Here is a 15018-nt window from a genome sequence, read left to right on the forward strand (position 1 = left end):
TGTACATCTGACACTTCCTTCTGTACATCTGACACTTCCTTCTGTACATCTGACACTTCTGTACATCTGACATTTACTTCTGTACATCTGACACTTACTTCTGTACATCTGACACTTACTTCTGTACATCTGACACTTCCTTCTGTACACCTAACACTTACTTCTGTACATCTGACACTTACTTCTGGTGTTTAATGTTAAGTTCCTGTAAGAGCTGTGTGGAGAACCAACCGTCAAAATCTACATCATCGAACAAGTCAAAGGCTGACAGGCCAACTGCATTATACACTGAAATCACCATCATCATCATCATCATCATCATATGATATAAACTATCGAAATCATCCTCATTTAATAATCACTTTAAAATGGCCATACAGTGTCATTATTTTATGATTGATACAAAACTTATCTTTTAACCCACCCGCATCTTTACTGAGGATCCCAATTATATCCTCAGGGTTACAAGGTGCCCTCACAGCTTCCACCATTTCCAGAACAACGGGGATCAGAGAGGTTCGGAATTCCTTAAACAGGGTCAGGTACAACACCTCAGAGCTCGGCTACAACAACGTACAATACCATTAAACACCGTACATAAATATCATACACCATACATAAGTTCCAGAAAACATCGTAATATCAAAGACAAGGTGGCATCTACAAACTGAAATGTGCAATGAATCTTAAAAAGACTCCATAAATAGAATCCAAAATACGATACATACTCTTAATGAATATTTGAAAGAATCCCCTCCTTCCTCCAAACCTGAAATGATCAGAAATGTGTTGAATGTACAGCACAAATGCATGTAATACTGTGCAGAAACAAGTTCAATTTGCTACTGAAAATAGTAAAAGTAAAACTGCAATGAAACTAATGTTGTATACAGTTCATGTATTTATTCTACAAGTCCTATCATTGTTAGTTAGTCTATCTACACAACATGTGGAGGTGACTCAGTAGTTAAGATTTCGTGACTAGGAGGTTTTGGGTTTGAGCCTCACTTGTACCTTGGCAGTGTCAAAGCAAAGATGTAAAACTAGGTAAAGACTGATCCTAAGCCAAGTTTTCAGCACTTAAATGTAAGGTAGTGGGTCTTTTAAATGAGACCTTAAAAACCGATGTCCTGAATGTGTCATGGCAGGAAATAGCTTGCTAGAGAACACTCGCTGCTTCCTTGAATCTCATGCGTAAGGTCTAAAGTGGCATTTCACCTACAGCTGATGACGTTTAAACATGAGTGAAAAATTCTTAAAAGGATTTAGAATAAGCAAACAAATAATATATTTACAGAAACCCTCGGGGTCACTGTCCCAGTTACTGAGATCCTCTGATGTCAACAGGAAGTACTGGGAAACTAGGCGGCGACAAATCTCTCGCAGGGTTCCAAATTGGAAAAAATCCATCTTAATTTTATATGCCTCCATCTTAACAGAATCAGTAAGCTCTAAAAATAAGAAATCATGTCATTTATAAATGTAACTGCTAAATCTGCATTTCATGAAGCAAAAGCCCAGCATGGTGTTTGTCTCTGTGCATATGTACCTGGAGATTTCATTGGTCTGTAGACATCACTGGACAGAATACCCTTCATCAAGTTAAAGCAGTTCACTGTGAACCTCTGAAACACCAAACCTGTTACAAAGACAAAACATTTCACCTATACAGATAAAAAAATAATTTAAATATCAATCTGGCATGGTTCACAGATAGTTCTTCTACTCTATGATTTTAAGGTCATATGTAATATATAATATTTGGTGGCATTTCAGCCTTCAGGTATAATTCACTTGCATTCTGCAATGTATCATGTGACCCCCCAAAAAATACAAAAGGCCCATGGACCATATCGCTTGCCTTAGTCACCTTGGACCATATTTAAAGACTTTCCCTATATAATCGCATGTACAGGTGACTCTCGATGACTCGAACTTCGATCTCTCAAAGTGAATCATGGTCCCGATATTTTTCTTTATATAACTGTGGTAGTATCGGTTTATATTATCTCCATTTCATTATTTTCTACTTACTTGTCTACGTAAATTCCTATCTTCATATTCGAGTTGTTTATTTCATGAAACAGGAAGAGAGTTATCTTATATTTTCAAACGTATTTTATTACAAAACTTCTCATTGGTTACTTCTAGATTTATTATCAAATCACATTACAGGTAACTTTTACTTTCATTCTTTTGTTAAGAATAGTATTTAAACCCGAGCACAACCGTGCTCGGGGCTTCTGCTGAGCCATTCCTTGCAACAAGGTAAATATCAGGAGTTGCCTCACCCTGTATTTTTGATTATTGTTTCTTTATTTTTCCTATTTAGTTATATTTTTCTCTCAAGCCACATTCATTCCCCGGGATTATCATTTTGGTATTTATCCTATAATTGTTGAACTTTATTAAAGGTCTAAAACTTTATTTATCTATTATTTTATTGCTAGCCTCACCCTAGGCGGACTCAAACTTACCTGGAAATATCTAAAGGGTTGAATACTTTATATAACACCTATCATCATTAAAAAAAACACAACGCGAAGTAAAAAGAACATATCAATAGTAGTGGCAGAATGCCCAACTACTACATAACAAAGCAAATTTACTATCGATCTCTCGAACGTTTGATGTCTCGAAGTTCTCGATCTCTCGAAGTGAAACTGGGTCCCATAAACACATTTCATTGTTTTTTACTCTCGATCTCTCGAAGTGGTGGTAGCGTATACCCACCGTTACCCAAGTGTGTAATGATTTCCTCATGGACCTTACCTGGATTTTGTTGATTGCCGGAGGGGTTATTAGGTGTTTACATAGTTGAAACATCTCCCGTGCTTCTTTGTGAAGGTGACACACTTGAGTATATAATTGGCTAATTGGTCAGTTTACACCTTCCACTGGCTTTTTGAGTCGTGATGATAAAATTATATATAATCCGACTATGAATAAAATTTATAATTTGTTTTGACGTGACAACAAGAGAGTAAGTTTTATACATAATTTAGAGATCTACAGAATGTTAAATTTCTCGAGTTTGTTCTTTGTGTAAAGTTACTCTAAAACATCGTTTTACTCATTCGTTAAAATTTTTGCTCTGGGTAAAGCGACATAACATTGTGCTGTTTCTAGTTTGTGATAGTAAAGCTTCATCGGAACTGGGTTTTGTATGCCTATCTAAGCATGATTAAAGAACAAATAAATACATAAACTTTGAAATGGTTTTATTACTGCAAAATAAGGTTTTTTATTTTGATATTAAATTAACTACCTGACGAATATAAAGGAAACATGTCAAAACGATATCATATGATGTTGTTGGTAAACATTTCCGGTTACTGTAAAATCTTAACCATATCGGCAGACCTTCAATTTCTGAATTTCGATCTCTCGAACTCTCGATTTCTCGAAGTTTTATCAAGGTCCCTTGAACTTCGAGTTATCGAGAGTCACCTGTAAAACTTTGATCTCCTATTTTGGCCCCAACCTCCCCCCCGGGGCCATAATTTAAACAAACTTGAATCTGCATTATGTCAGGAAGCTTTCATGTAAGTGTAAACTTCTTTGACCAAGTGGTTCTTGAGAAGAAGATTCTTAAAGATTTTCCCTATATATTTGTATATAAAATTTTGATCCCCTATTGTGGCCCCAACCTTCCCCCAGGAGCCATGATTTCAACAAACTTGAATCTGCACTTTCTAAAAAGGTTTTCATGTAAATATAAACATTTCTGATCAAGTGGTTCTTGAGGAGAAGATTTTTAAAGAGTTTCCCCACAGGTTTGACATTGTAAAACTTTGATCCCCTATTGAAGCCCCATCCTACCCCTGGGGGCTGTGATAGTAAGAAACTTGAATCTGCACCATCTATGGAAATTGACTTTCATGTAAATGTAAACTCTGGCCCAGTGGTTCTTGAGAAGATTTTTAAATTACCCCACCCTATTTTTGCATTTTTATGATTATCTTCCCTTTGAAGGGGGCATGAACCTTCATTTGAACAAACTTGAAAGCCCTTCACCCAAGGATGCTTTTTGCCAAGTTGGTTGAAATTGGCCCAGTGGTTCTGGAGAAAACGTCGAAAATGTGAAAAGTTTACAGACAAAGGGACAACAGGTGATCAGAAAAACTCACTTGGGCTTTCAGCTCAGGTGAGCTAAAAACAACTTGGGGTGTATTATTTACCAAGTCTGTTTTAGAGTTAGAATGTTTTGAAAGTTCCTGTTTGTGGCAAGCAAATATGTGATGTTAACTCTTAGGTTGTATACATGGACATTACTAACTTATTGTAGCAAAGAAGGGGAGAAAAATCTTTGGATTAATCGGAGATCAAACCCGGCAAATATACGAAGTATGGAAATATCACTGAAATACAAAATTTAAATCTATTTCAGAAATCATACAAGAACTCTTCATGTTGCAGAGATGAAAAAAAAATTTAAGAACAAAAATGTCAGAAATGTCGTATATGACCTTAAACAACAAAATTGGTACACTTTCACATAGATACAACATGGAGATACATTTACATGAGTATTTTAAAAACTTTCATCAAAATCGTTACATCTAAATATAACACATTTTTTGTAGAGATACATTTAGAACAATTTACTTTACCTTTTTCAGACATTGAGAAATTGAAAGTGACCACAAACTCTAGTGTTGGTCGAATCAACTGTATGAATGAGATGGGGTGGATATCTGATAGGTCCAACAGCTGAAAAATGGAACATTTTGATATGAATAATCATAATTCACCTACATTTATAATGAGTATGTACATATATACAGTCAAACACTGTTATAGTGAACCTCCAGGGTTAATGAAAAACAGTTCGTTATAATGAAACTTCATTATATCCAAGGAATTTTTTGTTATTTTCCTCTCATAGAAGAATAAATATCACTTCATGATAAGCATAAATTCGTTATAAGAATGTTCATAACAAATGTGTTTACTGTACTGTAAAATTCAAAACTTTGGACAGTCTGTCCATAGATACCTAATACTGTACAGTCTGTCCATAGATACCTAATACTGTACAGTCTGTCCATAGATACATAATACTGTACAGTCTGTCCATAGATACCTAATACTGTACAGTCTGTCCATAGATACCTAATACTGTAGTCTGTCCATAGATACCTAATACTGTACAGTCTGTCCATAGATACCTAATACTGTACAGTCTGTCCATAGATACCTAATACTGTACAGTCTGTCTATAGATACCTAATACTGCACAGTCTGTCCATAGATACCTAATACTGTACAGTCTGTCCATAGATACCTAATACTGTACAGTCTGTCTATAGATACATAATACTGTACAGTCTGTCCATAGATACCTAATACTGTACAGTCTGTCCATAGATACATAATACTGTACAGTCTGTCCATAGATACCTAATACTGTACAGTCTGTCCATAGATACCTAATACTGTACAGTCTGTCCATAGATACCTAATACTGTACAGTCTGTCCATAGATACATAATACTGCTCACAGAAAATATTTGCCACTGTTTTATTTTTGTCCCTTTCATCCTTGTTGTCACTGGACGAATTTAAGACCGGGCGAAACTGTTCTCTCTCATATCTCTCTTTAAACACAACTGTGTCTGGGCAAATTTAAAACGGGGCAAAAATGTCTGCAAGTGTAGAAAGGAGAATAACATGGGGCAAAAATAACCCTGTATACAGTATAGAAAATATCCCTGTATACAGTATAGAAAATAACCCAGTATACAGTATAGAAAATAACACTGTATACAGTATAGAAAATAACACTGTATACAGTATAGAAAATAACCCAGTATACAGTATAGAAAATAACCCAGTATACAGTATAGAAAATAACACTGTATACAGTATACAAAATAACCCAGTATACAGTATAGAAAATAACACTGTATACAGTATAGAAAATAACACTGTATACAGTATAGAAAATAACCCTGTATACAGTATACAAAATAACCCAGTATACAGTATAGAAAATAATCCTGTATACAGTATAGAAAATAGCCCTGTATACATATAGAAAATAACCCTGTATACATATAGAAAATAACTCTGTATACAGTATAGAAAATAACCCTGTATACATATAGAAAATAACCCTGTATACAGTATAGAAAATAACTCTGTATACAGTATAGAAAATAACCCTGTATACAGTATAGAAAATAACTCTGTATACAGTATAGAAAATAATCCTGTATACAGTATAGAAAATAACCCTGTATACAGTATAGAAAATAATCCTGTATACAGTATAGAAAATAACTCTGTATACAGTATAGAAAATAATCCTGTATACAGTATAGAAAATAATCCTGTATACAGTATAGAAAATAATCCTGTATACAGTATAGAAAATAACTCTGTATACAGTATAGAAAATAACACTGTATACAGTATAGAAAATAACCCTGTATACAGTATAGAAAATAATCCTGTATACAGTATAGAAAATAATCCTGTATACAGTATAGAAAATAACTCTGTATACAGTATAGAAAATAATCCTGTATACAGTATAGAAAATAACCCTGTATACAGTATAGAAAATAATCCTGTATACAGTATAGAAAATAACTCTGTATACAGTATAGAAAATAATCCTGTATACAGTATAGAAAATAATCCTGTATACAGTATAGAAAATAATCCTGTATACAGTATAGAAAATAACTCTGTATACAGTATAGAAAATAACACTGTATACAGTATAGAAAATAACCCTGTATACAGTATAGAAAATAACCCTGTATACAGTATAGAAAATAATCCTGTATACAGTATAGAAAATAATCCTGTATACAGTATAGAAAATAATCCTGTATACAGTATAGAAAATAATCCTGTATACAGTATAGAAAATAACTCTGTATACATATAGAAAATAACCCTGTATACAGTATAGAAAATAACACTGTATACATATAGAAAATAACCCTGTATACAGTATAGAAAATAACACTGTATACATATAGAAAATAACCCTGTATACAGTATAGAAAATAACACTGTATACAGTATAGAAAATAACCTGTATACAGTATAGAAAATATCCCTGTATACAGTATAGAAAATAATCCTGTATACAGTATAGTGTTGCATATTCTTAAATTAAACAACAGTCCTCCTAAAACATTTCTTAAAAACTGACCAATAAGATCTATTTTATGACTTCCCAAACTGACTGGTCCATACTTTTATGAGCCTCAATTATTACTTGATATTCATGTACATAAGCAAGAAAAGTCTTACAATCAAATGTTTCAAATGTTATAGTGACCGGTGAATTCAGGAGAAACTGACACTATTTACAGTTTTAGTGACCGGTGGATTCAGAAGAAACTGACACTATTTACAGTTTTAGTGACCAGTAGGTTTGGGAGAAAATTGACACTATTTACAGTTTTAGTGACCGGTGGATTCAGGAGAAACTGACACTATTTACAGTTTTAGTGACTGGTGGACTATTTACAATTTTAGTGACCAGTGTATTTGGATGAAGACTAACACTATTTACAGTTTTAGTGACCGGTGGACTATTTACAATTTTAGTGACCAGTGTATTTGGTTGAAGACTAACACTATTTACAGTTTTAGTGACCGGTAGATTTGGATGAAGACTAATACTACCATTACTTACAATTTTAGTGATTAGTAGGATCATTTTCTGACACTTTTCTAGAACTTGGTGATTCCCCCACATGCTCTGTCCTACAAAACGAAAAGGATGGAAGTCATAGATAGGATGAAATCCGAATCTGACCACCATATTGTGCCTGGATGCAAACACAAAGAAAAAAAGACGTTAATTATATACAAATCTATGTACATGGTAGTTTTTTGTGACTGATAAATTACTTACTGAAACCTAAGACTTCCTTCAGTCTGACAAATATCTGGTTTAAAAAGCTGGACATATCCTGGTTTGTAGCTGGATCTTTGGTTCCATAGGCAATCTGCTTCCTTATAACTGAATATACACAAATTACATAGGCAATCTGCTTCCTTATAACTGAATATACACAAATTACATAGGCAATCTGCTTCCTTATAACTGAATATACACAAATTACATAGACAATCTGCTTCCTTATAACTGAATATACACTGTACACAAATTACATAGGCAATCTGCTTCCTTATACCTGAATATACACAAATTACATAGGCAATCTGCTTCCTTCTAACTTATCAAATTTCCTATCATCAATGACTTCTTAATTTTGGTTTTGTTGTTTTGATATGCTCACAAGAGAAAGATCTTTTAGAAACAGCTTGAAAATATTCCCAAAATTATGATTTTTGAAGCTAAGATATCTGACAATGGAAATATTGAATTTCATCAAGATCTGAAGACTTTAAACAGTCTTCACGAAAACATTTAAAACTTGCTGGCCAGTAGGACCAGTGAACAGTCTGAATTTCCTGGCCCACAGTGAAATTTACTGCCCCCCCTCCCCCCCCCCCCCCCCAATTTTCAAAGCACATTGTTTATCACATACATTATGGATTATATTGTCAAATTGTACAATTAATTTACTGAACCTTTATCAAATATGATTATTGCTCATATTCATATCCACCCTAAGACATCCTTCCTGTCAATACCAGAAAAACAACATCGTACACGAATTTTCTTGCTGACTCTTCCCCCGAAAACAAGACTACAAATTCATGTATTTTTCACAAACATGAAAACAGCCCGAGTGCACCTTAGGAAGTAGTCTTATTTACCAACATCAAATGTAAACAATTTAGTAATTCTTAAACTATAGAAATTGCATAGAATCAGAGATAATTGCAATTGATGGATTATTACAATTGATGAAGTTCATTTTAATTGGACAATGCAATAAAGCAGCAATTACCGGTGTGCGGTGTGATACAGAACACGGCCATTTTTGTTGTTTCAACAAGTTGTTTGTTGAATATTCATGTGATTAACGTACAAGTTATTATCCTGATAATTTCAAGTATAGTCATTGTTCTTTACTTTAAAAAGTAAACAAACCACGATGTCCAAGCACTTACTTTTATGTGCTTTTTATCGATTTATTTTTATTTTGATGGTAAATTTATGCAAATAAGACAATTAGATTATGTAAATCCAACATTATATTTAATAAGACTTACAAAAAGTCTACAAGCCAATCGGACTTCTTGAATTTTTATTTTCACTGACCCGACTGTAAAATTCACTGGCCTCGGTCTTCGGGCCACTGAGTTTTCGAGAAGACTGTTCAAATATTTTGGTCAAAATTTCTATGTTATTGTCTCTAATTTTGTGAAGACACACTTGGACTTACTTTTACATGAAAGGTTTGCTCGATCCATGGCAGGTCCCATTTCTTCATTGTGCTGGAGTGAGAGCGTAGCAAAAAGATCTAGATCTCTGATCCATAGTCCATACACAAACCCAAATATCTCACTGGTCAACTGCAGTAAGTAAAGGAAACTTATGTCACAATTCATCGAAATATCTCTAAATTCTTACAAATACGATTATTGTGTTTTATATGGTAAAATGCCTATTGAAACTTGAGCTGATAGTAAACAATAGGTCTTTTTACTTAATAAAGAAAATATACTTGCATCCTCAAATAATTTTCTATCAGGAGCCAGTCTTTTAGAGGCCAGAGTTTTGGTCACATGATGAAGAATGAGTAGAGCTCTTTCCTGGATGAGCATGTCCTCACAGCGAACGGCTTGAAAGAGTGCAGGAAGCAGAGCATTCCAGTTTCTGGGGCAGTCCAAGCGAGCAATCTTTGATATCAAAACTGCAAGCTGAGTGGCAATCTGAAAATTAATCACAATTAAAATCCAGAATAGGGGCCAATGTCTGCTGTAATGAAATCTGACCTCTATGCCATGGCCATGTTTAAGGTGGCTCACTACACCTTGAAAGAATTTATCAAATCAGCATGAAATGAGTACACATGTCTAAAAAAAATATGCAATTTTGGAAAAAGAGACATTATTTTCAAAAATTGTTTCAATAAATAAAACAAGAGACCCATGGGCCACATCACTCACGTGAGCAGCAGTTCCTAGCTATAAACAAGCTTAAGCAAAACTATCATTAGACAAGCAGCTTGGTTCAGAAAAAAACTTTTCAAAGGTAACAACTGAAATTCATTAGTTATCAAACTTATAAATATCATAAGCCCTTGTAGACAGGTATGGCCTTTAACATTAACAAATTTAATTTAACTTTAAAGGATGCTTTGTACCATTAGTTTGGTTCCCTTCACATGTAAAACTTTGATACCCTATTGTGGCACTACCCTAACCCCAGGGGTCATGATTTTTACAAACTTTTAAAAATCTCTACTATGTCAGGAAGCTTTCATGTGAATTTCAGCTTTTCTGGCTCAGTGGTTCTTGAGATTTTTTAATGACCCCACCCCATCGTTGCACTTTTGCAATTATCTCCCCTTTGGAGGAGGCATGGCCCTTTATTTGAACAAACTTGAATCCCCTTCACCTGAGGATGATTTATATCAAGTTTGATTGAAATTGGCCCTGTGGTTCTGGAGAAAAAGCTATTCCTATATATCAGCATGTAAAACTTTGATCCCCTATTGTGGCCCCGCCCTACCCTCGGGGGGTCATGATCTGAACAAATTTGAATCTTCTCTATATCAGGAAGCTCCAATTTAAATCTCCACTCTTATAGCCAGGTGGTTCTTGAGAAGATTTTTTAAAAAGATTTTCCGTACATATTCACATGTAAAACTTTGATCCCCTATTGTGGCCCAAATATTCCCCCGGGTTCATGATTTTAACAAACTTCAATCTCCACTATGTCAGAATTTTAACTTTCATGTATCTTTCAGCTTTTCTGGCCCAGTGGTTTTTGAGAAGATTTTTAAATGAACCCACCATATTTTTGCATTTTCGTAATTATCTCCCCTTTGAAGGGGACATGGCCTTTCATTTGAAAAAAAACAAACTTGAATCCCCTTAGCCTAAGGATGCTTTGTGTCAAGTTTGGTTGAAGTTGGACCAATGGTTCTGGAGAAGAAGATGAAAATGTGAGATGTTTACGACAACAGGCAACGGAAAGTTTTGATCAGGTGAGCTAACAAAAGACACTGGTGGATTTGAACTTAAGTTCAGCAGATCAGTCACCTGATACCTTCGGATATCCACTGAGCTACGTGGATATACAAACAAATCGATAGATATAAGTAGTTTCACACATTGAATCACAACCACCTTGTGACATTGTGTAAGTCTTGACGTGGTGAGCTACATGTACCTAACAGCAACAAAAATGAAATATACACCTTTTTCTCACTACTCTACATAGATATGATATAACATTTCTAAATAATGGAATTCAATAAATATTGTTATCAAAGTATACATGCACCTGTGGAACTGGTTCTGAAAAATTGGAAATCAGCTTGGACTTGAGACGCTCCTTCTCTTCTTCAGACATGGCACTGAAAGTGATATAATTTACAAAAGATAGTACATTTTTCAAATACTCTGAATGAAACATATCAATGGCCATGCTTGCGATGCATTTTATCTTACTTGGGTGCCATTTTCCTCCAGTATCGTTCCACTCCATTCTTACAGTATAACACCGCTAACCATCTCACATTCACATCAATACCGTGGTCACAAAATATCTCCTAGAAAAAAAAAAATAATATCCTAATATCAAAGAAGTTTTGACTTGTAAAAAACCATAAATCTATATAAATCTACTTTAGCAGTCATGATTTGTGCTCTTTAAGCTATCCTTGTTACAATAATGTATGCATACCTCTAATATACCATGGTATATACCTTTTTGTTCAATATATGTGGTGGCTGCTTTGGGTAAAAGTGGAAATTTAACATGTAATTATCATATGACACTGCTATCTTGCAAACCTTTGCATCAGATTATAATTTACAGGCACAATTTTCCCCCAAGTTTTTTGATAACCTTTAAATATGGATGGAAACGTTTTTACATTGACTTACAATTAAAACATCAAATGAGATTATTACTGTGTTGGGATCAATGTGACGGTACAAGTTACTTTTGGTAGAAGTGATATTTAACAAGTTCTGCATTAATCCTGTCCTATAACACTGGTTTTTTTGGTTACCACCTGCATCATATAATTTAAAAACATATGATATTGTGTTACTGAACATGGTGTGTATCCATTACAGCTGAGTCTGCCTATTACTTCTGACTATATTCTTGATGAGTATGTCCACTGCATACATGAACATTTTATTTGTATACTAGATCTCTGACAGTCCTGCACTGTATTTTTGTTTAAACATATGTGTTCAATGTTATGCTCGTTTGGGCCCTAAATCTTATCCTATCACTACAAAAGTATTTTCGTTGTGATACAGTAATATAATAGTGAAGTACATGACATGGTATATCCGCTAGAAAAGAGTTATAAGATTTACATTTCCAATGTTTTTGTCTTTGATGTCTTTACTAAATAATTGTAATGATTATAATTAGCCATTTCCAGCAATATAACAGAAAAAAAAGGAGAGGTGTTCCGTGGGAGCACTGAAAATTTAGATTAGCATTTAAAGAGTTATAAAAGTTGAAGCCCCATAACTCATAAGCCTGAAGCCTCCACAGATAGCAAAACTTATATTCTCGCTAAAACGCGATTGTCCCTCTTTAGCAATAATGACTATCACTTGGGACACGCCAATGACCATATCATGCTTCGCTGGTAGCTGGTCATTCCGTCCCACAGTCGGTCCGTCTCTAGTCGGTCCATCCCTAGACGGTCCGTCCCATGGTCGATTCGGCACATTTTTCTTGGTCGATCCAGCCCCTCCAATTTTTTTTTATCAAAGATATAATAAATGATTATTACTTAATAAAAAGGGAAGTTTTTGCACATATATTGCAGTTATAGTTATCAAAATTAGATAACTGCCGAAGTTAGACGTGTAAATAAAATTGTTTATACAACCCTTAACTAGGATTTATAATTTTTGTTTGAAGTGTGATGGTTATGAAAATGTGTGCTCATTAATTATTGAAAAAACATCATTATTCAACTATGTATAGCAATCAATGTAAATGTGTGTTCCATGTCCACTGATCATTGTGAAAACACTTTAGTGAAAACAGTTTTTATAACTGCATTGTTGTGCAACCTTTCATTATTAATTACGAGCTCACAGTAAGCTAACTATTAGATTTTTTTTGGGTTTTTTTTAAACTCCAGAAGTTCAAAGAATTGCTCATGATTTGGAAATAGAATGTGGCAGGTATAGAAATATTCCAAGAAATTACAGACTATGTAAATTTGTCTAAAAACAAAAGATATTCTTTGTATTGAAAATGAAGCCCACTTTATCGAATATTGTGATGTGTATAATTGTCAAATATCAAAACATCTCTTCTTTTTGGGAAATACTGAAAGCTTATTTCAATATGGAGGAACAAATACCTTAAATGCTTTGGCAAAGTATGTTTTTCTTGCTTTTAAAAGAAGAGACATTTGTTTTGATAAACAGTCTCAAGAAGATTAATATACATTACGTGTGATCAAGATAATTAGTCTGCAATCAAACCATAAATACCATAGAGCATATTAAAGGATGACTACCTCATGACAGAAGATATCAGCGGCACACACACCATGAAGATGAAATATGCAGATGAATTAAACCAATTCAGTACTGTAAATAGCGTACTGTAAATAGCACTTGGAAAAATATTATTTTTTCTGGGCCGGATCGACTAGGGGACATATTAACTAAGGGACGGATAGTCTAGGGACGGATCGGTAATGGGACGAATCGACTAAGGGACGGATTGATTATGGGATGGAACGTCTAGAAAGCGCTTAGCTCGGTCCAACGGTCACACCGTATATATTATAAAATGTGCTCCTTTATAGCGAGCACAGCGAGCCAGCGCGGAGTGCTGGCTCGTACTGCGAGCTCTAATGACTAGAGCGCGGGAAATAATCCGAGCTAAATCTCAACCTCTAACAAGAATTTTGTTTTGACGCCAATCCCAGAAGTCCCTCGTACAAAATGGCGGATGGTTCGATTTGTAAAATAATAAAAAAAAAAAAATCTTTGAAGTATTACAAACCTTTCTTATTTGAAAGGAAAGGATGAAAATCATATTCTTCCCCCTTTCTTTTTCTTTTTAAAATATTGTCTAAAGAAATGTAAACAGTCACGTCACAATTACCAGGCTACGTCACAACACGCTAGTTGCATTTCCCGCTAAACTGGTTCCTATATTGGCGAGAAGAGCAAGACAGTAATACAGTGAACCAGATCAGTTTTGCTTGTTTTCAATACAAATTTTTTGAAAATGTATTCAGATATGCTGCGCTCGCCCCAACGGTCACACCGTAATCATATTAAAGGTGATACACAGAGATGCTGAGAAATAATGTTTTTTAAGTTGTCTGTTTTCTTATTTACATTACGGTACTTACAGAAAGAACGGTGTAAACGGTACTTACAGAAAGAACGGTGTAAAATCCAGTTTGTGTTTCCCATTGCTGAAGTTGGCGTTCTGCAGGCTTCAGAACATCAGCATTTTGACTGCACGCATTCGTCAGTGTTTTTAAAACCACCGGCCCAGCGCTTGACAACTCCATTTTGAGCTAGATCAATGCCTTGATATTAAATTAAGTAACCCATGCCGATGTTTAGTTTTGAGTTTAGATGAATACCGCCTACACGTGAAATCGGTAAGCGTTCAAAATACGGAACGAAATTTATACTGGCGTGAAGGTGTCATGATGCGACTTATATTAATAGAATCAATACAAATAAGCCTCACAAAAACTTTTTAGAACCGCTAGACTCGTATTTCCCATGGGGGCTGCCATTTTTTTTATCGTATAAACTTTAAATTGACAACGTAAAAAAGTTCCGGAATATTAAACAAGCTGATATTGCACATCACTACACAAAATATTACTTTTTCAATATACCGTTGTTTGTTGGTTTATTTTTTAAAATTACAACAGTAACTTTCAAGAA

The 15018-nt window shown here is 34.5% G+C and overlaps 1 protein-coding gene across 1 annotated transcript in view; it reads right to left on the bottom strand.

Annotated features, from left to right (window-relative positions):
* LOC125652899 (importin-11-like) overlaps positions 1-14885 on the bottom strand; it is a 28715-nt gene extending 13830 nt beyond the window's left edge. Inside the window, exons 1-13 of the mRNA XM_048882375.2 lie at positions 14493-14885; positions 11563-11663; positions 11396-11468; positions 9613-9816; positions 9327-9456; positions 7883-7990; positions 7661-7731; positions 4614-4713; positions 1550-1639; positions 1296-1451; positions 729-769; positions 425-563; positions 183-288 (exon numbers count right to left, since the gene is read on the bottom strand). Coding sequence (XP_048738332.2) covers positions 183-288; positions 425-563; positions 729-769; positions 1296-1451; positions 1550-1639; positions 4614-4713; positions 7661-7731; positions 7883-7990; positions 9327-9456; positions 9613-9816; positions 11396-11468; positions 11563-11663; positions 14493-14630 — 1457 coding nt within the window. The 5' untranslated portion in view covers positions 14631-14885. The remainder of the gene's footprint in view (positions 1-182; positions 289-424; positions 564-728; positions 770-1295; positions 1452-1549; positions 1640-4613; positions 4714-7660; positions 7732-7882; positions 7991-9326; positions 9457-9612; positions 9817-11395; positions 11469-11562; positions 11664-14492) is intronic.
* Between the last annotated feature and the right edge of the window lie 133 nt (positions 14886-15018).

Source organism: Ostrea edulis, chromosome 5 (genome assembly GCF_947568905.1).
Source record: "Ostrea edulis chromosome 5, xbOstEdul1.1, whole genome shotgun sequence".
Classification (NCBI taxonomy): Eukaryota; Metazoa; Mollusca; class Bivalvia; order Ostreida; family Ostreidae; genus Ostrea; species Ostrea edulis.